We start from the raw sequence: 21,267 nt of genomic DNA on the forward strand, positions 1-21,267 counted from the left end.
GGGAACCACAGCTCTCTTGGGCCCACCCAGGGCCTCCTGGGTCTGGTTCTCCACTTTCTTCAACCCCACGGCCCCTGCTCCAGTCAGGCCCTCCATTTGCCCTGTGGAAGCTTGCAGCAACTTCCTCATTGGCCTCCTGCCGCCTTCTAGTTCCTCCTCCATTTAGCAGCCTGCCAGATGATCTCAACTCCAGTCAGGTCTTGTCAATCTCCTGCTTCGAGTTCCCCACCATCTCTCATCACTCTTGGAATGGAATCCAAATTCCCTCCAGCCCCTGTGCGTCCCTAACCCCAGTCCAGCTCTGCCAACCTTGCTGACCTCAGTCCCACACTGTCCTGAGCACCCTGGCCAGCCTGATGCTCCCTGACCATACAATCCCACATGCACTCCTGCCCCAGGGCCTTTGCGTGTGCTGCTCTCGCTGCCTCCCCATCTCTGAGCAGAATCTGGTTCTGCTCTCCTCCTGGCTAGCCTGTCTTGCTAAGCTCTGACTCTCAGCTAGCTGCCCACCACCCTTCCCCAGCCAATCCTGGATTCAGGGCGCACTGACCTGCCCCGAGCTCTGTTCACTCTGTTCACTTTCCCCTCCTCACCATGTCAGAAAGACAACAAAGGCCATAAAATCCCACACGTGGGGCAGCTGGAGCTCCCCCTTCCCATTTTTGGGTGTTCTAGCCCTGCAACTCCCTAGGGTGCTGCAGCCCTCAGGGGGTATGGGCAGAGGCCCATAGCAGAGCCAGGGTGACTGCGGTTCGACTCACCTGAACCACCTTATAAAGGAAGGAGAACACCAGCGACACGCATGCGTTCTTCTTCGACGTGGCAACCACTGATTGGAGGCCCCAGTTAAGGAGTGTTCAGAGGCCTGGGCTGGTACCTCGCAGACCCCGGTTCACCACAGGTCTGAGGGGGGACCCCACAGCCATGTGGAGTTCAGAACCTCCCTCAACCCAACCCTAGACATTCACTTGGCCTTCAGTGAGTTACTGAGCTTATTACCTGAGCCAGGCCTGAGACACAGCAGTCACCCAATGTGGTCCCAGCCCCAAGGGAGTCCTCCCTCGTCAGAGAGGCAGCAAGGGGCACAGGGAACCCGCCCCAGCCAACGGGGCCGCCATGAGGAGCTGTTACCTGAGCGAGAGCCAAAGCCCAGGGTGGTGGTGGGGGTGCACCTTGGGTGGGGTGAACGTCCCGGGGTGGGGAGCAGAAAGCAGGACCACAACTGGTCTTTCCCCAAAGCCAGCAGTTTAGGTGATCCCCCTGAGGCCCACGGCTCCCCAGCCAGGCTCCAGCAGAGACAGCCAGGGCCAGCGCTGGCTCAAGCCCTTCCTGCAAGCTTTGGCTCCTAGAGCAAACCTTTTAACGGACTCTCCATTTTCCTACTTGTTTGATGGAGGCCTGACCATGGATTCATCGAGGTGATGTGTGTAACATGTGCGACACAGACTCTTCCTCCAACACAGGGGAGGGTCCCTGCCTCATGGAGTCAGCATGTGCTATACACCTCCCGTTCCTTTCCCTAAAGGGCCTCGAGCCACCTGGGGAGGCTGGTTCCTCCACTGCAGGCCCATGTGCTGTGCCCTGGACATGCCCGTTCATGGCACACCCATGCCGCCCAGCCCCTGGGGCTAAGCCCGGAGCTCCAGGCAAAAGGGATGGCGGGACCCATGTCCACCTCACTTCCTGCCCAGAGCAGGGACCCAGGAAACCGATGGAGGGCCAGTCAGAGTGCTGGCCTCTGTCCTCCAGCCTGGGATCACATGCCCTTCTGCTGCTTTTTAAGGAGGGACAGCAGGCCCTCCAGGCTGGGCCCTGCTGGAAACTGTCACGGACAATGGAACCAGGGAGGAGGAAGGGGATGTTGGGCAGCAGCACCCAGAGAGGTGAGCGGCTGCCGTCTCCTCCCCGGGCTCGACTGGGAACTGGTCAGACGGCTCCTGCTGTGCTCACACCACCACCACCTCCACACCTGGGCGGCCACTGCCCAGACCCAGGGCAGCTTCACAGACTGCCAACCCCTGGACTACAGGCTGCCCGTGGTACTCTGGAGCCATCCTCCAGTCCCTCCGGAGCGGGAGGGGCAAGGAGCAACAGAGGCTGCAGGAGAGGGACCTCAGGGAGCTCTCGGTCACCCGTGCGTGCCTGTGTGTGTGCGCACAGCAGGCCCCGGGGAGCTGCCCCGCGAAGGGATACGATACAGATTGTTGTGCTTGATCCACATGAAGCGGACGCCCCCGTGGGCCAGGATGGGCGACAGCATCCCTTCCTCCTCCTTCTCCATCAGGATAGGCATGAAGTGCTCCACCTCTGACATGTCCACGTCACCGCGGTAATTCCGGCAGATGAGCACCTGGGTAGGGCGGGGAGGAACACTGCTTTCAACGTGAGCCCACAAGCCAGGTGCCTGGAGTGGGAAGGTGGCTAGTTACAGCCCTATCCATCAGAGACTCCAGGCCATGCTGATCTCTGTCCCCCAGGGAATTCCTCAAGGAGAGCATTTCCCAAAGTGAGCGACACAGGGGCCAGCCGGCTGCTCTGCAGGGGAGGGGAACAGGGGACAAGGGGTCCGGGACTGAGCCAACTGTAGGGTGCCAGGTTAAAACAACATCCTGTCAGCTCTCTCGATGCAGACCTTCCCAGAGCCTTGCCTATGCTAACATACCCCACCCTTCTGCCTGTGTCAGGGTGCCCACCCATTCAGGGGACACCGCTGAATGTTTGTGTCCACCAGAACCCCCCTGTGGCCTGAGAAGCACGTCCTAGCACTGCTGCTTCTTTCTTGCTCTTTCACAGCCCCTATGTGAGGACATGCAGCACCCAGAACCCTCGTCTGCTGCTCCCGGAGACTTGACATGGGACAAGCACTTCGGGAAAGTCTGGCAGGCTCTCACACAGGGAGACCTAGCGTAAGACCCAGCCATTCCTCTCTTAGGTATCTACCCAAGAGAAGAGAAATCATACATATACACCAAGACCCAAATACGCTGAAGCGTTACTGTAAATAGATCACGCCGGAAGGAGAGTCATCGTCCTTCGACGGGCGAATGGAAATAAGAACTCTGTCCATCCACAGCCCGGAAGGCTCCTCAGTCACGACAAGGAGCGACTACTGCCATGGGTGGCAGCATGAGGGACTCCTAGGACCACTGGGCCCAGGGGATTGCATTCACATAAAACCCTCACAAGGGGTGACAGAAAACACGTCCGTGGCAGCCTGGGGATGGGCTCGACACAAGGGGAGTGAGGAAGTCTCGGGGGTGATGGACTGTGTGCATGCGGCTTCCCGGGTTTACACAATGACTGAACTCATCAAATAAACGCGGTCTGGACCATGAAAGCGACCCCTCCCGGAAGGGATAAAGAGGAGGCCGAGCTCTGCGAGGCTGCACAATGCTCTCTCTGGAGACCGGTGTTCTGGGCGGCCGTGCCTGAGTCAGCCCCGGGCCCCTGGTTGCCTGTGTGTGCTGGGCTGCTGCCACGAGCGCGGGAGGACAGCGGCAGCAGGATTCGGCACCAAGGCAAGAGGGTCCCTGCACAGCTAGCCATGCTGGCAGCACCAGCCTCAGAACCTCTAGTTCCACAAAATACACTCTCTGTTGTTTCAAGCCAGGACAGAGAGAGAATCAGAGAGAGAAGAGTCAAAAATGAGAATCTCTTTCCTAGTTTCCCTTTCGTGGTCTGTGTCCTCTTCCTGTGAGGTCCAGAGGGCCTTAGGGAGCCAGCACCCAGTGGCTAAGCTCATGGGCACATGGGCCAGGCCCGGGCTACTCCTTGCCAGGAACAGACACGGCGGGACTGTTACTTTTAGATGCACAGTCTGCCCGTGGTCACACGGCCTGTCCGCGGTCACAAGCCAGCAGAGGTGACTCTGGATTCTAACCAGTTCTCATCCCCTGCATGGTCCCTTCTGCTCCCTGAACATTGCTTTCCTGGCTTCTCAAGGCCCAGCTTCTTCCCCAGGTATACCGTTTTGGGGGCTGCTGCTAGCAGGGAGCCCCAAGTCCCCAGAATGGTCAGAGGAAAGAGCAGGGAGCAACTTCTCTCGCTCACCTTCTTCACCAGGGCTGAAGAGAGGCCCGCTCACCGCCACAGCAGGCACTGTGTGCCCCTCTGCCATACACCGGGCCGGACCTGGGGACCCGGAGGTGACCAAAACAGAGTCCCTGCACTGGGATGCTTGCTTAGGAGGCACTGAGAGCCTCCCGAGGGTGTGACCTTCTAACTGAGGCCGGAAGGGCCGGGGGGACAGAGGCAGGGGGACGAAGTTAGCTGAAGCCACGGGGTAGAGTCGGGGGTGCAGCCCATGGTGGGACCTGCGAGTGCTGGGTTGGTGGAGTGAGGAGAACCTCAGAGCTTGGGCTGCAGGTCCCGGATGAGAGAACAAAGGCAGGGGACAGGATAGATTGAAGGGAGGCAGGCAACGTTGATGAGACAAACCTCTATCCTTATGGCTACTCTTGAGTCCCACAATTCCTTCCCCACAAAAAAAGGAGGGGTCTTCTTATGCAGAACTCAGACTGGGATTCTCCCTGCTGAAACTGCTGTCCACCCCGGTCTCCCCCATCCTGAAAGCAAACTGCACGCTGAACCCCATGGCAAACTGGTTCTTCATGGCTCCGCTGAAGCCTCTCAGTCCATCTCGCCCCCACCCTCCCTGCCCCACCCCCAGGTCACTCCATTCCAGCCATCCTGGTCCCCTAGCCGCTCTCTGAGCCCTCCACATCTGTTCCTGCCTCCAGGCCTCCGCACCTGCAGCTCCCTCTGCCCGGAATGCCCCGGCCTCTTCTAACTTCTCAAGCCTCAGATCAGGCGGCACCTCCCCCAAGAAGTCAGAGAGCAGACCCTGTCCCTCCCTAGCCCAGCGCCACTCGTCCTTCATTGCCCACAACCCTGCTGCACTAGAACTTCTATCCTCTTTCACGGTCCGTCCCTTCTGCCAGAGTCTAACACGCCCTGAGCACGATGGCCACTTCTAACTCGTTCACAACTGTGTCCCAGCACCCACAACAGAGCCTGATCCCGGTGGGTGCTCAGCTAATGTCTGTGGGGTGAACATGGGGTGAGGAGAGAAAGGAGGCCCGGATAATGCCCAGGTCTCCAATGAGGGCAGTCCCGTGGATGGCGGTGTCACTCACTGAGATGGGGAGAGGGCCGGTCTGGGGTGGCAGCGAGCTCATTTTGGGAAATGCCAGGTCTGTGGTGGCTGTGGGACCTCTGAGGTGTCCCAGAGGACAATGGATCTCCAGATAAGTATTCTGGGCTGTGGCACAAACTTGAGTCCCTGGTATAGGGACGTGAATCAAAGCCTGCCCAAAGTGTGGGCGGGACTCCTAGGCCTGAGCAGGAGGAGTCAACATCCAAGGGGAGAGGCCAGTACATGGAGACAGAAATGGGCAAAATAAGAGGGAGCAGCAACTCGGAGACCAAAGGGAGCCCACCGAGGAGTATGGTAGAGGTGTCAAAAGCTGCAGAGAAACAAGAAAGTAAGGGCAAGGAGATGTCATGAAGGCTTTCTAGCAGCTAACTGTGGCCATGCTGGTTTCCCTGGCGATCAGAGGTTCTGGCTGGCAGATAGACATGTGGTCATGAACTTCTTAATGGGCAATTATCTTACTTTTTATTAAATATAGTCTGCACAAAAGGTCCTTTTAAAACCTGAGGTCCATGGGGAATGGAGTAATAAACAGCACGATGGTTGCTGAGGCCGGGAGGCAAGGCCATGACTGCCCTGGGAGCGTCCCGAAAGGCAGGTCTGGTCATGCTCCTCCCCGTCTACAATCTCCTCCTGTGGAGGTGGTGGCTCCTGTTTCTCGGGATCCCACTGGTCCCTTATGTTCCTCATTCCCATCTGGACATCCTCAACCACCCATGGCCCTGCTGGTGCCAGCCTCCAGGCTCCAGCATTACCCAGGCCTTCTGGCTCACCAGCCCCAGCAGGCCGCCCCTGACCCCTCAAGGCCAACCATGATGCTTCCATGTCCACCTGACCGTCACCTGGTCCCAGCTCTGGCACCTTCCTCCTCCAGGAAGCCTGTTGTAACTACTTGTCCTTCTGCAAGGCTGGCATCTATATTACCTGGCGCTGCGTCCATACCTTGCAAGCTACCTAGATCTGACCATTTGGATCCATCCGCTTCCGTGTGTCTCCCCTGCTAGACCTTGAGGCACCAAATGGCGTTAATAAGGATGGTGGGCCATGGGTGGTGCAAACCCATCTCAAACATCTGCTCAGAGAGTTTGCACAGTAACACCATAACCAGCCTGTGTGAGCAGTGAGGAAAACAAGGCTCAGAGAAGGGAAGGTACTTGCCTGAGGTCACATAGCTGAGCAGCAGCGATGGGTTTTGAACTCAGCCCTAAATGTACAGTCACGATAAGACAGTCCGCACTGGGCTTGGTGCATGCTAGATGCTCATGAAATGTTTGCGGAAAGAATGAGAGATCGGACATAAGGCAGCCTTTGGAAACCCAGGACACAGTGGCTCCCATGGAAGGAAGAATACGCGTGACAAAAACACTAGGAACACTGCACCCACTTGGCCCTGGTATGCCCTATGTCTTCCCTTGCCTGAGGGCTGGGGAAGGGAGTCCAGCACGGGGCCTCACTAGTTGTTGACTTTGGGTGGCATCCAGGGCAGGCGACCCACTCGAGGGACTCTCAGAAAGTGCTAGAGTGCGGAACTCTGGGATGGGGTCTGGAAGAGATAGCCACCTCACCTCTTCACTCCCCACTGCTTTGGAGCTGACTCCTACTTGCCCCCCTGGGCCCAATGCCCACCTCTCTTCCAGAGATCCAGGCAGGACTGATTTAGCATTGTTGGTAGTGTTCCTCTTACGTCCAGATGCAAGAGGCCAATACTCTCACTTGCCTAGTCAGGACAGACTTGGGGGAAGGCAGCAGCCCCCCTGGAAAGGCTCTGAGATCCCTCCTTGAAGAAGTTTTCCTGGAGTCCTCCGAGAATGGTGCCTGGGTCCTAGTCACGTTCAACTCTACCTTTTTAGGTCTCAGCCAGATTTGTCAGTCCCTCCTGGAAACCCTCCCCGACCCCCAGCCAGGGCATAGTCTCCTATTACATCGTCACTGCTTCATGAGGGCCACTGACTTTGATTCGTGCTTTCTGAGATCAGTGTCCCTTTCTCCCACCAGACTGTGAGCTCGAGAAGGGATTCCGATTTTGCTTACCAAAGGCAGGCGGAAGCTAAGCACCCCTAACAGGTGCTCCCCAAATATCAGCTGACTCCTAGACCTGCCATTCTGTGGCTGGTGTGACCTTGGGCAGGTGGCGCGCCTCTCTGTGCCTCAGTTTCTCCCTCTGTAAAATGGCCCTCCCACCACCCACTTCACTTAATCCTGTAACTAACTCCGTGTCACTCCGAACATTAAGAAATTCAGGCGGGGACTGGCCCAGAGAAATCACCGGATAAGGAGGGCGGGACTGGCCCGAGGGCACACTGTCCCCAACACGCCTCACCACTACAGGCCAAGGGTCGCACGGCCCCTGAGCGCCAGTCCTGGCTTCGAAAACGACTGAGGGTCGCCCTCCCGGCTGCCTCGGGTTCCCCTATGCCCCCACGGAGGACTGAGCACCCGACCCACAGTGGGAGGGGGGCCATGCAGGTGTGTTACCTAGCAACAGGGCGGGGCTCCGGATAGAAGCCCCCGCCAGGTTACCTAGCAACAGGGTGGGGCCCTCAGGTGAGGTTGACCAGCCTCTTCGCCTAAGACTAGGGTGGGTCCCATTGGCGGGTTACCTAGCAACAGGGTGGGTCCCCCTCCAGGGGGCGAGGCCCCACCGGTTGCCTGGCAACGGGAAGGGTGGAGAGCCGTATGTACCTTGCCCTTTAGGTCCAGCACGTAGACGGCGCTGGCGGACATGACGGCTGCGGGAAGCCTCGGCAGCTGCCGAGGACGGCGGCGACGGCGGGGACTGCCGGGCGTTGAGCAAGGCCGGGCGCACCCCGCGACAGTTCGCCTCCACTTCCGGTCCGGGGAGCCGCGCGCGGACCGTTATGTCCGGTCGGGGAGGGGCTGCCAGAAAGGCGCAGGCGCGAGGCGGAGTATGCGCAGGCGCAGTACACGCAATGTGACCTTATTTCCCGCTCCTGCCTCAAGCATCCCGGAAGTAAGGCGCGGAGGGGCGGGACCGGGCGTGGCCGACTGAAGCAGGGCACTCTCCAAATGCCAGGCGGGGCGAGGAGGCCAGGGAAGCTGGAAACCCCGCCCGGCCGTGGGCCAAGTGAGGTGATATACCGGTGGCAGAACCCACCTTGGGCCCAGTCCCATGAACCCCACAGTCTAGTGGGGGAATCTAGGAATAAATATAGTTACCAATTATGATATGCTTGATAGGGAAAGGGAAGGCGGTGGTTACTTGGAAAGCGGCCAAACTCTCTGAATGGCAATCCAGCCTTACCAACAAGTCACCGCTTGTTACCTGTCAGTGTCAACATTCTTCAGTGCCTGTTTATTGCCTGGAATGATCTGGAAACCACGCCCCACCGAACCTTGGTGAAAAGCGCTTCTCTGGTTTCTGTAGTTAGTGACTGTAATGGGTGATGCAAATTGTGACCCCTGGTCTATCGACTGGGTATCTCATTGCTTTTAATGACACTCGGGATGTGGAGAAATGCCTGCATTTTGTCCTAGTGAACCATCACAGTGCTCTGGAGACCACAACCCTGCAACCTTCCTCCTATCTCCTTTGGGGTTTTGAAAGATGGCTTTTGCAATACATCCTCTGCTTAGGATAAAGATGAAGTGCAAGAAAATCCAGAGAAGAAAACCAGAGTATTTAGAAAACTACTAAGTAAATCCTGGGCTGGAAGCATTCTTTCACAAAACGTCTGGGAGACTGTTTTTGACAGACTTCAACTGTTTGTACAATACCCTATTATACCTAGCCTCATAGTTTGCCCAAAATATTTCAATGTTTTAGGAAAACATGTCTTTTGAAAATTACAAAATTATACACTTCTCTGGGAAAAAAAAAATCTATGGAAATGCCAAAAAGTACAAGACAAAAAGAAAAACCACCCAGGAGAGGTGACCCCTCTCATTATGGAGTATTTCAGGCTTGCTCTAGGCAATGTTTAGATGTTTAAAATCAGTATTGGGGGGTGGGGATAGGGCTGGGAGGAACAGATTGGACAAAAGTCTTGAAGAAACAAGACTCCCAAGTGCCAAGAGCACCATGACAATAACCACTGTTTACATAAATTATTTGTACCCTCTCTTTTCCGTGTGTGGGCGGAATTCAAGTCACCGTCCTTGGCAGTTACACTTAATGTATAAGCCAGATTTGATCTCTGCACCATCTCAGAAAAGACCAGATGTGGCAGACCAGGGCTTCTCAAACTTTGCTGCCTATTAGGGTCATCTGAGGAGCTCTGAAAAATCCCAGTGACAACCCCACCCCAGGAAGCATCAGTGGTTCTTAATGCTCCCAATGCTCCCAGGAGTCTAACATCCACATGAGCTCGAGAAATGTTGTGGTAGAAGAACAGTGATGGCCTGAATCAAGAACGTCTCCTGGTATGCGTGGCCATGGAGTTCTCTCCCTCACTGGGTCTGCCAAATGTGACTTGTGTTGGCCAACGAGAGAATACACAGAGATTCTGAAGAAGGCATAGATGCCACCTTAGACTTTCTAATCCCCAGGCAAATTAACACAGTGACACAGAACTATACCACATGGCGTAGAACCGTCCAGCCCAGCAGTCAACCCACAGAAGAGAAATCCTGCTGTTTTAAGTCCTTCAGCTTTGATTAGGTAGGCAGAGAAGTGGAGGATCTGTCTTCCAGCGTACTGACGATGGCTTTTCACAGCATCCCAACATGCTCACAAACCCCAGCTGCTGGCTTGTGGATGAAAAAGCCCTCCAAGTGCCTTTCTGCTAGGCAGAGGGGGAACCTGCCCCAAAGAGCCACTACTAATGAGTGGACTCTCAGGTGGGCTGCCAAGCCACAGGTGGAAAAATATGTCACCTAATTTCTTCCAAGTTGAGGATGAATGGTCACTTTGTAGCATCCACATTCTACAGGTGCAATAACCCAAAAAGCAGTGTTTCTAGTGATAATCAAACCACTTTTAATTAAGACACTCAGACTTCTGTTTAATAACTATTTTTTTGCTTTATTCCATTCATAGGTGACAGCCTCAAATACAACACTTGGTTTTTCTCTTTTGACTTTGCTGTTCTGTCACTACCTAGGTCAACAGTCTTCCTCCCAATAGTATATGCAGTTTGATCCTCAGCAAGTAGGGTACCAGCAGGTCCTCAGAGATCATGGCTCTCCAGCACCAGGATCTGGGTCCTTTCCTTTGACTGCACTGTCTGTGCTGGGGCTCTGCCCAGCACAGGTCCTGTCACTCCTGAGGTGTCCTTAGGCCAGAAAGGCCAAGCAGTTTACATGTCATGTGCCAACTCTGAACAAACCCAGGGGATGCTTAGAGCCCAGGGTCAAGGGTAGTATGGCAGGTTGTGTCAGGGTTCTATTACAAAGGGATGCCATGCTTGATTAGTGATGTCTGCCCTGGCAACACCCTCAAGACATGTCTGGAACAGAGACACCAGGGGAAGAGGCTGCATGCCAGCCACAGGCTCAGATAGGGACAAGGCATGCACCCCATTCTTGCCTTAGACAGTCGTTCCGCTTCCCAAACTACATTGTCTCACAAACGACGTGGCTGGGGAGGCATTCTGAAGGCCATGAAGGTTCAAGCGGCTTCCTTAGGCTCTGGAAGGAACAGCCTAAGCCCCAAGCTAGAGGAAGCTTGGGAGGACAGCTCACGCAGGGCCCCGTGGGGGCATAGGCTCCTCATCTTCTGGAGTCTGTTTCATCCGGGGAAAGAGAGCTGAGCTGGCTGACTGTCAGAGTTAGATGCAACTTGGGAGGTAAAGACACTTTTCTGTGACACACAGAAATAACCTTAATCTCTGGGTAAACTTGCAAAAATTTCCAGTCCAAACTAAAAAGGTTTATCGTTTGTGCTACTGACAAACCAAAATAGAGTAAAAGGACAGTCTTATTACTTTAATCATGTTCCAGAAAGAGGGCATACTGCTTTGGAAAGCACTTGTCTCAGCAGAAGACACAAGAGTGTGTGTAAAAGTATGTTTCTAGAAAAGACCAAAGGCACCAAACATAACCCCAATTTTGCCTTCCACTTCCCCTTGATGCCACTCCATACCCTGGGTGGGGAGGCTACTTCGTCCAGCTGACTTTGGGAATGTCATAGTGCTCTGTGAGGGTGTCCAGGTGTCTGTTGAAATCCTGGGAAAGCCGAGAAGAAAACCCACATCAGTATAGCCTCAGACAGGGCACTACTGCCGTGTGGCACTGCCCACTCCCACTTGTCCACATCCTGCCTCTCCTCTGTGAGCGCCCTCCTCTCAAAGCCACCTGGCCCTGAACCCTGGGCTCATCCTTAAATGACCCTGGGAGGTGTCGTTTCTGCTGGGTACCTCCACCCCAACACTCCAGTGGCTCCCTCTGCCAGGCTACATAGCCTGGTCTTCCCCACTGGACATGTAAACTTACCTCCACTCTCTGCTTGTGGGTTTTGGATGCTTTCTTTAGGATCCTTTCCATTTGCTGAAGAGAGGAGAGAAATGGAGGTGAGTTCACACACTTGACACAGCCCAGACCAGCATGGGGTGGAAGACGGAAGCCCCTACCAGCTTGGCTCTCACACCTAGCACAGCTGGAGGTCTCAGGAGGTACATCCTGTCCCTCCCTTAACTCTACTCAGGCTGGTCCAACAGGGATGCCCAGCCCCCAATATGTCCCACCAGGAACCCTGGTCGACTGCCCTTCAGTCAGAGTGGCAAGGAATGCACTAGCATTGACCTTAGCAGGCTCTGCTGGGAACTGTATGTGTGCTTCCTGCATCCCCGGGCAACTGACTGCATTCCCATTTTGCAGAAACAGAAAGTTTCAGATGGGGTCTGAAGAAGGATAAAAAATGAGGAAGGTGAAAGGCCCAACACCTGGTAGGAGCTCAAGGAAGTAGGTGCTGGTGACACAGTGCCACGAGGGCTCCAAGATCCAGATCGCCCCGATGAGTGTGACTGTGGAATGTGTATCTTGTACCACCACGACCTGCCCCACACCATTCCCAAAACTGGATGGGACCTCGTAAGAGCGAAGAGCACGGGACACAGAGCCCAACAAACCCGGGGCTGCACTTGGCTCTATGTTTACTGACTGAGTGACTATGGCCAACTTTGGTGCCCCCCTGTGACCCATGCTGCCTGGTATTGGTGCCCTAGTGCAGTTCTCTGCCACAATGACTCTGGGATGGCCCTGTGACTCAATTTACTTAACAAAATGCAGTGCCAGTGCTGGGCCAAAGATGTAAGACCCGGCAGCCTTTGTGTGTTCTTGGAAGCCAGCCACCATGCAGGAATTCTGATGACCTTACTGGAGAGAAAGGACCTGGAGTATAAGATGACATGTGGGGAGAGAGGCCATGGGAGGAGCAACAAGGCATCAGGCGTGATGGTGACACTATCTTGGACATTTCAGCCCAGTTGGGGCTCCGACCTCAGCTGCCATCTAACTGCACAGATTCCAAGCGAGGCAAGCCGGAGAACTCTTCAGGTAAGCCGAGCCAACCCACAGAAGACCATGTCAGCCACCACCTGGCTGCTCCTTCGCCCCCCATCTCATTTGCTACCTCATCTTCCTCTGCATCCAGTTGGCTCTCACCTGGCTGACCTGCTTTCCCATCCCTGCCTCTCTTCCTGCTGCTGTGAGCCCCTGTGAGGCCTGTGCATCCTTATAAGAGGCCACACTGACCTGACCAGTTGTCACCAATGCCAGGCACTCAGTAGGGCTCTGCCTTCCCTCTCCCCACTTTATGTACCAAGTTCACAGGGTATCCCACTTCACAGATACAGAAAATGAGGACCAGCCTGTGCAGTGGGTGATGAGACTGGAGATGCCAAGCCCTATCCCTTCAGGCTGGGGCCCTGCCCCATGGGCCCTTCTTCGAAGAACTGTCCAGCCTTCAAGCTCACTACGCTCAATCAAACACCCTTCTACAAAGGAATCCGCATTTCCCAATCCCAGCTACCTTTGCCCACACTTTCCCCCATCTCTCTCCTGGGTCAAAACAAAACCAACTGCAGAACTTCCAGTTTTCAGTGCCAGCAACAAAAAAACTCCCCTTGACCTTCCACCACCGTCTAGCTACAGATTCATTTCTGTTCCTCTTGACAGATCTCCCAAGAGTTATTTCTGGGTCTTGTCTCCACCTCTGCCTTTCCCCACCCACCCCACAATCCCCTCTAATCAGCCATTCTTCCTTCTCATTCCAACTAAGGGCTCTCTGTACTCGCCCCACAAGACCCTCGGCAGCTTGATACTGTTGATCACTTCCTCCTTCCCTTTTTTTTTTTTTTAAAGATTTTATTTATCTATTTGACAGAGAGAGATCACAAGTAGGCAGAGAGGCAGGCAGAGAGAGAGGGGGAAGAAGGCTCCTGGCTGAGCAGACAGCCCAACTCAGGGCCCGATCCCAGGACCCTGGGATCATGACCCGAGCTTAAGGTAGAGGTTTTAACCCACTGATCCACCCAGGCACCCATACTTTCTCCACTCAGCTAAGGACACACTCTCCTGGTTTTCCTCTTTCCTGTGATCCTTTGCAATTTCAGATTCTAGACCTCATCTCTGTCCCTGTGCCTCCTCAGAAGATCTCACCCAGTCCAATGGCAATCCAGAACGTTTGTAAAGGTCCAGAGAGGCCGAGATCTCTCCTCCAAACTGGAGATTCAGATCTCAAACTGTTCACAAGAGTCCTTCATTTGAATGTCTAACAGCCATTCAACATTCAAGTGTTCTCTAAAACCAAGGTCTTGATTCCCCACTTTAGAAGCCTGCTCTACCTGCTGTCCTTCCTACTGTAGTAAATAGCACCTTCATTTACCCAGTATATCCCACCAAAAATCTTGTTCATTCCTCATGTCCCAGTCCACACCCAGTCCATCACCTAATTCTGCTGTTCTTGCTCCAAAATCAATCCCAAACCTGATACTTTCCATTGCTTCCACTATTACTGTTCTATTCCGTTACTAGTCACCTGATGGTGACTCTCCCCCACCGTGCTTTCACTCCCGGAGTAACATCCCAGCCCAGCCTGGGACTGTAACCTCAGGGACAGAACTTAAGTGCATTCACTTGTTAAATTCTCACCACAAACCTGTTAGGTAAGGACTTCACCCCCGTTTTACAGGTGAAGAAAATGAGGTGTGGGAGGTTAACCAACCTGCCCAGAGTTATACTACCACCAAGAAACAGTAGAGACTGAATGGAACCCAGGTCGGTCTCGTCAAAGTCAGTGAGTCTTACCACACCCATTTTAAAAAAAATGACTCAACTAAGCCTGAGAGTGATGAGTTAATTCTTTATGATGTTACTGGACAAAATCACCTAGATCAGGGTTAGGGTTTCTCAGCCTGGACACTTGACATCTGGGGCCAGATCATTTTTGCTGTGTTGATTACTGTAGGATGTTGAGCAGGATCCCGGGCCTCATCCCACTAGATGCCGGTAGCACTACTTCCCCCCGCCATCAGCACACCCTGAAGTTTTAACAAACATAAATGACCTCAACCACTGCCAAACGTCTTCATGGGAGCAGACGTAGGTTACAATCACAACCTATTTGAATCTGCCCAACAAAGTCCTCATGGAAACAGACTTTGTGGATACTTATAGCCAGGAGCATCACCAGTTAATATCAACAGCTACCATCAACGGAGCACTGACTGACTTTGCCAGACTGAGTGCCAAATGCTTTATCTGGATGCCTTTATCTAAAGTTCCCATCCCTTTTAGGAGAAAGCACTATCCTGATCCTTACAGACAAACTGAGGCAGAAAGAAGAGGAGTCATTAGCCCTGTCACTGGGCAAATGAGCAACTGCGCTGGAATCCAAAGCCAGCCCCCAGCTCTGGCCTTTCAATGCCAGCTCTCGCTTTCTTCTCTGCCGTCCACTCTGACCAGAGGCTCTTCCTGTCCTCGGAACTGCCCCAACCGTGGATACCATCTTCTCGGAATCCAGGTCTCTCTGACCGCTCACACTCCTCCGAGAGACCCCGGGCTGACCCCAATTTCGAGTCGTCTGGCCCTGCCTCTCCGTCCACCTCCGGAGACCCAGACCTGCCGCGCGGAGTCCAGCTTCCCCACCGGCCTTACCCGCTTCTCTTGCATCTTCTCGAAGGCCGCCTGGGCCGGGGTTCGTTTGTCCAGACCGCGCCTCTTCTCCTCCTCATTCTTTTTGCTCGTTCCCATCGCTTCCAGGAGTTTCGCCTTGTCTTTGTCCTTTTTCTTCTTTCTGGGAGGGGAGAAGCGGGAGAGGTGAGGGCGCATCAGGGAGAAAGAGCTTGGGGACTCTAGAAGAGGCTTAAGGGGACAGAAGACAAACTTCTGAGGGGCTCTCGGGGCCTCACCGCTTGGTGACGCCAAGCTCTGCAACGCCTTTTAGTTTCAGGGGCCCCTTTTGAACTTGCTCGTAGGCCGCCATGATGCCGCTCGCCGTTCTGTAGGTAAACTGCCACACTTCCTGTTTGCGTACGCCCTTTACGTCCGAACGCCCGCCTCACTTCCTCTTGATTGGTTGAGCTGGGAGGCGCGCCTGCGCTCTTGGCATCCGGAACTGGGCCACACTTTCTGGTTGTAGGTGGGGCCTGGAGGGTGTGAGTGGACCTCATCCTTCGCAGGCAGTGCCCTGCCACGCTTGCGGTTGGATGCACTCATTCGGTTTGCCCGGCTTTGGGCCCCCTCGATCCAAGAAGCTCCTTTGAGGGGCTCCTCATTTCCTCCTCCTCCTTTCTTCTTCTTCTTCTCTTCCTCCTCCTCATTCCTCATCCTTTTTAAAAAAATATATTTATTTAAGAGTGAGAGCCCACGCTAATGGCTAGTGGGGGAAGTGGCAGAGGGAGAGAGACTCTAAAGCTGACCTCACACTTAGCGGGGGGCCCAACGTGGGGCTTGATCTCAAGACCCCAGGATCTTGACCTGAGCTGAAATCGAGGGAGTGGGATGTGCAACCAGTTGAGCCACCCAGGTGCCCCAGAATCCCCAGTTCCTAAAACTGCAGTGTTCTCTTGAGTGTTTTGTGTGCACAGGGATGTTCCGTTCTCTTTTACTGCTGTATTTTGAGAGTGTTTTGTTTTTAAGGTTTTACCCCTACGCTGGGGCTTGAGCTCACAACCCCAAGATCAAGTGTCATGTTCTGCTGACTGAGCCTGCCAGGCACCCCTGAGAGTTTAATAGATAACCTAATTTTGTGAACCTAATCAGTACTTAACTAGTTTTTTCCGGTCTTGGTGAATGATGGTATTATGCGAAGTACATGTAAATCATATTTGAAAAAAAATTAAATATATCCTATTGAGGTATAATTTATAAACAGTAAAATGCATGCATTTTAATTGTACTTTTTGATGAATGTTGTCATGTTTACACACCTCTGCATTCAAGACATAGAACATCCCATCACCACAAAGTCCCTTGTTCTCTTTCCCAGTTAACCATCCACGCCCACCCCACCGTTCTCTGCAGGCAACTCTGAACCTGTTCTCTCTCACTGTAGATTAGATTTGTTTTTTTGTAAAAGTTTCGTATATATGGAATTATACTATATGCATGGAATTATATACAATCTCTTGAGCTAGAGTTCTTTCAATGAGCGTAATGTGTTTGAAATTCTTCCTTTTTTTTTTAAAGATTTTTTGTTTGTTTGTTTGAGAGAGAGCATGCTATTGAGAGAGAGAGAGAGAGAGAGAGTTGGGGTCCAGTGCTGCCCAAGGCAGCCAGTTAACCAACTGAGCCACTCAGGTGCTCCGCTCTAGTTTGTTATAAAAGTACTCCATTGGTATTGCTGAGTGTTATTTCACGGTATACATATACTAAATTTTTAAAAAATCCACTTATCTGTACATGGGCACTTGGGTTTCTTCCAGTTTGGAGCCCTAATGAATGGAGCTGCTGTGAACATCAGTCTATAAGTCTTTGTATGGACCTAAGTTTCATTTCTCTTGGGCTCACTTCTGATGCCTTCGTTACCTTAAGTAGAATAGTAGCAAGGTTTGGTTTTTCTCTTTATAGAATGTTGAGTCTTGGGGCGTCTGGGTGGCTCAGTTGTTAAGCATCTGCCTTCAACTCAGGTTATGATCCCAGGGTCCTGGGATCGAGTTCCGCATCGGGCTCCCTGCTCAGCAGGAAGCCGGCATCTCCCTCTCCCACTCCCCTTGCTTGTGTTCCCTCTCTCACTGTCTCTCTCCCTCTCTCTGCTAAATAAATAAATAAAATCTTTTTAAAAATGTTGAGTACCAGCCACTCTGTTTTGAGGGTTTGATAGAGAAAATAGCTGCATAGGATGTACTAAAAACCCTGATCCAGCAGAGCCATAACACTTGGGGCTCCAATGAGTTGGGGTGTTTCATTCCCTGATAGCATAAGTAATTTGCTTATTGAGTAAGCAGAGCTATTGTCATAACCGAAACATTCCTATTTTTCTTTCCTTCTTTCCTTTTAGGCATTATATTTCTCAGCGTGGATCATCTTCCTCTGGCCCTGGATGAAAATGCTGTCAGGCCTTCCAGCTTTTCTCTCATTGTTTATGTGATATACGGTACTATTGTCACTTTAAGTAGTATGTGGTTCTCAATTCAATATGTGGAAGGTCTGGAACTTGATCTGGAAAGAGTAGTCTCTCCTTTTCCTTAGCTGGGACTAACACACACTAAAAAAATAAATAAGGTGGGGCACCTAGGTGGTTTCAGTGGGTTAAAGCCTCTGCCTTTGGCTCAGGTCATGATCCCAGAGTCCTGGTATAGAGCCCCACACTGGGCTCTCTGATCAGCAGGGAGACTGTTTCCTCCTCTCTCTCTCTGTCTGCCCCTCTGCCTACTTGTGATCTCTCTCTCTCTCTTCAAATAAATAAACTAATTAAAAATCTTTAAAAAATAAAAAAAAATAAGGCAATGGGCCCTAAATGCCTTATGCTAATCACCACATCGCCAAACACAGACTTGACTTCATTACAGTTTTGGCTCTTCAGAAATGAAATCTTAAACCAGTCAATCAGGAATTCTCTGATCAGCACTAGGAGGGTAATCTGCCTGACAGGGTCATGGGATTGAGCCTGGAGTCAGGCTTTGCAATGAGCATGGAGTCTGCTTGGGATTTTCTCTCTCCCTCTGCTGATTCCTATATCCCTCTTAAATAAATAAATTTTAAAAATGGAATTTTAGGTCTTCTTCCTATCAGAATGTTGTGATTTGCTTTTGTATGTTGAGCTAATACTAAGGGAAACAGAGAAGACTCCAAATCTTCCATAATCCTCTGCTGACATTAAACATATATATACACACATGCATACGTTCCATTCAAGAAAAGCACACAGTATGGAAAAGGTTAAAAGGAAAAAGAAAAAAAAAGTAGAAACATCTCTTCCTACCTCTTTTCAAAATGATTCGCAATTTCATTTTTAATATTTTTTTGGCACAAAAGTATATATGCCAACATCTGTATATCTGTGCAATGTTCTTTTATTTACGTCCTCGGTTTTTCATTTAGCAAACTGTCTTTTTTTTCCTAAAGATTTTTAAAATTTATTTTAGAGAGAGTGAGCTAGCTTGTGAGTGCGGGGAGGGGCATAGGGAGAGAGAACCCCCCCCCCAAGGGGACTCCACGCCGACACTGGAGCACAGTGTAGGCTCCAACATTATCAAAATGTCTTGAAGTTCTTTACAAGGCCCCAGTTACCTCCACTCACCTTCCTCAATGGCTGGGTGTTCTGAGGCTGAGTGAGGCCCTCCCTAACCAACGCTCATCGACTTGCCCACAATCTCAGCTCACTTTTGCAATGGCCTGAATCCGTAGTATTATATACTACTGTACTACATAGTCCAAGATTACGTACATTTGTGCATTTTAATGTAGACTGCTATTGCCCAAATTGTGCCAAAGACTTTTGAGGGAATGAGAAGGAGGGAGAAGCAAAGCCTCCCGGCGTTAGGCCAAAGGAGGGCTCTGGACTGACATTTTCAGTTCTACCTGCAGGGGGCAGCAAGCGACTGCCCAATTCTCCAGCCATAAACTCAACCCTTGGTATTCAAGAGTTAGAAGAGAGCGTCCAGAGAGAATGGGTTTCCTGGTATTGCCGGTGGGTCCGGGTTTGCTAGTGGGGTGATCCTTGACAGAATCCGCACCTCAGGGAGGAATAGGACAGACTCCGCTGGGAAAATCTGTTCTCCCCCAGCCAGCCTAGCAAGTTTGACGCTTCTCTCCGGCACTTCCAAGGCTGTGAGCCCTGCAGCAAGTGGCTTGATTTCTCTGACCTTCTCTTTCCTCTTCTATAAAATGGGGCTTCTGCTGCTGCTAACAACAGCTAATACTTCCCTTGGATTTCCATGGATCATCTAATTTACTCCCAAAGCCACCCTGTTACACAAACCATCCTGATTTTACACGTAGGGAAACTGAGGCACAAATTGTAATCCAACCTATGCTGATTGTTCCAGCCTGGCTTTTGTCACCACAGTGTGAGGCCATGCATTGTAAGATGAGTCACTATTTTATAAACCTCTGTGACAGCATTTCTCAACCTTCCCCCCCCCCCCCGCCCCATTATCATCCCCTAAAGAGAACAGCCCCTAAAGAGAGCTCAATTCAATTTAGTTTAAGGAGAGAAGTTCAGTATCACTGATGAGGTTTTTGTCAAAGATTGAGCTTTAGGGACGCCTGGGTGGCTCAGTGGGTTAAAGCCTCTGCCTTCTGCTCAGGTCATGCTCAGCAGGCAGCCTGCTTCCTCCTCTGTCTCTGCCTGCTTCTCTGACTACTTGTGATCTTTGTCTGTCAAATAAATAAATGAAATCTTAAAAAAAAAAAAGATTGAGATCTGGAGAGAGCCACAAACCATTGAAACATCTAGGGTTTTTGTGTCCCCTACTCCCAGAGCCAATTTTCACCATCTTAGGAGCAATATTGCCCCTATTGATAATTAATGTTCTAAGAGGAGATTTGTGCTAAATTCCTGTGCTTTTGCTCACTTGAAGTTATTTATTTATATATATATATTTATTTATTGAAGATTTTATTTATTTGACAGAGAGAGAGAGCGAGAGATCACAAGCAGGCATAGAGAGAGGGGGGTAGAAGGTTTCCCACTCAGCAGAGAGCCCGATGTGGGGCTCGATCCCAGGACCCTGTAAAATTTTTTACTTTATATCCTCTTAAAGAGTCATGACATTTAGGGGCACATGGGTGGCTCAATGGGTTAAGCTGCTGCCTTTGGTTCAGGTCATGATCTCAGGGTCCTGGGATTGAGTCCCACATCGGGCTCTCTGCTCAGCAGGGGGCTCTCTGCTCAGCAGGGAGCCTGCTCCCCTCTCTCTCTCTGCCTGCCTCTCTGCCTACTTTTGACCTCTGTCAAATAAATAAATAAAATTTTTTTTTAAAAAAGTCATGACATTTAAATACACAGAGATTTTTATTATATATTATTTTTGCATATACATACAAAGAAAATAAAATAAATCAGCTAAGGTTTTCTACGTGTCTTCAGACACAGTTACAAATCATCGAAATCACTGTCCAACTCTAAGTGTCCACACTGGTGCTTTATCACATGACACTGCCCTCTGTACCATCGAGGACCCTGATAGGGAGGATTTCTTTAACACAATCTGCAGTGTTTCCAAAGAATAGTGTATGGAAAGGGAAAGCAGTTACCCAAGGATGGGAAAACAGGCAAATGCCGCCATAACCAAGAGATCAAGGTCAACATTGTCGGTGACATCATGTAGCTATCAAGTAACCCCAGGTATGATGTGATGAGGAGCACATCTCACCTCTGAGGTCTTCCCCCCAAACCCCATAAACTCAGTCTGATCATGAGAAAATACCAAATAAAAATGAGGGACATTCTATACAGTACCTGACTGATAATCTTCAGGATTATAAAGGTCATGGGGGAAAAAAAAAGACTAAAAAATCAAAACCAAATAAAACAAAACAGACTGACGGTCAGGAGCCTAAGATCCCAAGTGTGACGTGGGATCCTGACACAGAAAGAAGGAATTTGACTGCATATGCACACCCATGTTCATAACAGCATTAATCACAGCAATCAAAAGGTGGAAAGACACCAAAAGTCCATTGATAGAGGAGTGAATAAACAAAATGTGATCTATCCATATAATGGAATATTAGTCTTAAAAGGGAAAGGAATTCTGACATGCTACAATGTG

At 51.4% G+C, this 21,267-nt stretch overlaps 2 protein-coding genes across 4 annotated transcripts in view; both read right to left on the reverse strand.

Annotated features, from left to right (window-relative positions):
• AP1M1 (adaptor related protein complex 1 subunit mu 1) overlaps positions 1-8,063 on the reverse strand; it is a 28,163-nt gene extending 20,100 nt beyond the window's left edge. Inside the window, exons 1-3 of one of the 2 annotated variants that reach the window (XR_014305372.1) lie at positions 7,835-8,012; positions 2,194-2,350; positions 762-829 (exon numbers count right to left, since the gene is read on the reverse strand). Coding sequence is in view for 1 of the 2 variants with exons in the window: in XM_082710017.1 (XP_082566143.1) it covers positions 762-829; positions 2,194-2,350; positions 7,835-7,876 (267 nt within the window). In the remaining variant the exon portion in view is untranslated. Of the gene's footprint in view, positions 1-761; positions 830-2,193; positions 2,351-7,834 lie in introns of both variants that reach the window. The other variant, XM_082710017.1, reaches the window with a different exon arrangement.
• A 2,957-nt stretch (positions 8,064-11,020) lies between these two features.
• On the reverse strand, positions 11,021-15,639 carry FAM32A (family with sequence similarity 32 member A). 2 transcript variants are annotated; one of them, XM_082711121.1, is made up of 5 exons: positions 15,460-15,592; positions 15,206-15,344; positions 11,852-11,949; positions 11,543-11,596; positions 11,021-11,275 (listed from the first exon to the last, which is right to left on the reverse strand). In XM_082711121.1, exons 1-4 carry the CDS (start codon positions 15,531-15,533, stop codon positions 11,578-11,580), a joined length of 330 nt encoding a protein of 109 aa, XP_082567247.1. In that variant the 5' UTR covers positions 15,534-15,592; the 3' UTR covers positions 11,021-11,275; positions 11,543-11,577. The 2 variants fall into 2 exon arrangements, with proteins under 2 accessions (XP_082567247.1, XP_082567246.1); XM_082711120.1 differs by lacking the exon at positions 11,852-11,949 and having other exon boundaries at positions 15,460-15,639.
• Between the last annotated feature and the right edge of the window lie 5,628 nt (positions 15,640-21,267).

The sequence above is a fragment of the Mustela nivalis genome, assembly GCF_964662115.1.
Source record: "Mustela nivalis genome assembly, chromosome: 1".
Taxonomy (NCBI): Eukaryota; Metazoa; Chordata; class Mammalia; order Carnivora; family Mustelidae; genus Mustela; species Mustela nivalis.

Coding starts and splice junctions, on each gene's coding strand:
- FAM32A (XM_082711120.1), bottom strand. CDS start 15,533: ATGGCGGCCTACGAGCAAGTTCAAAAGGGGCCCCTGAAACTAAAAGGC. Junction 15,345..15,459: donor GAGCTTGGCGTCACCAAGCG/GTGAGGCCCCGA, acceptor CTCCCCTCCCAG/AAAGAAGAAAAAGGACAAAG. Junction 11,597..15,205: donor AGAAGATGCAAGAGAAGCGG/GTAAGGCCGGTG, acceptor TCCTCTCTTCAG/CAAATGGAAAGGATCCTAAA.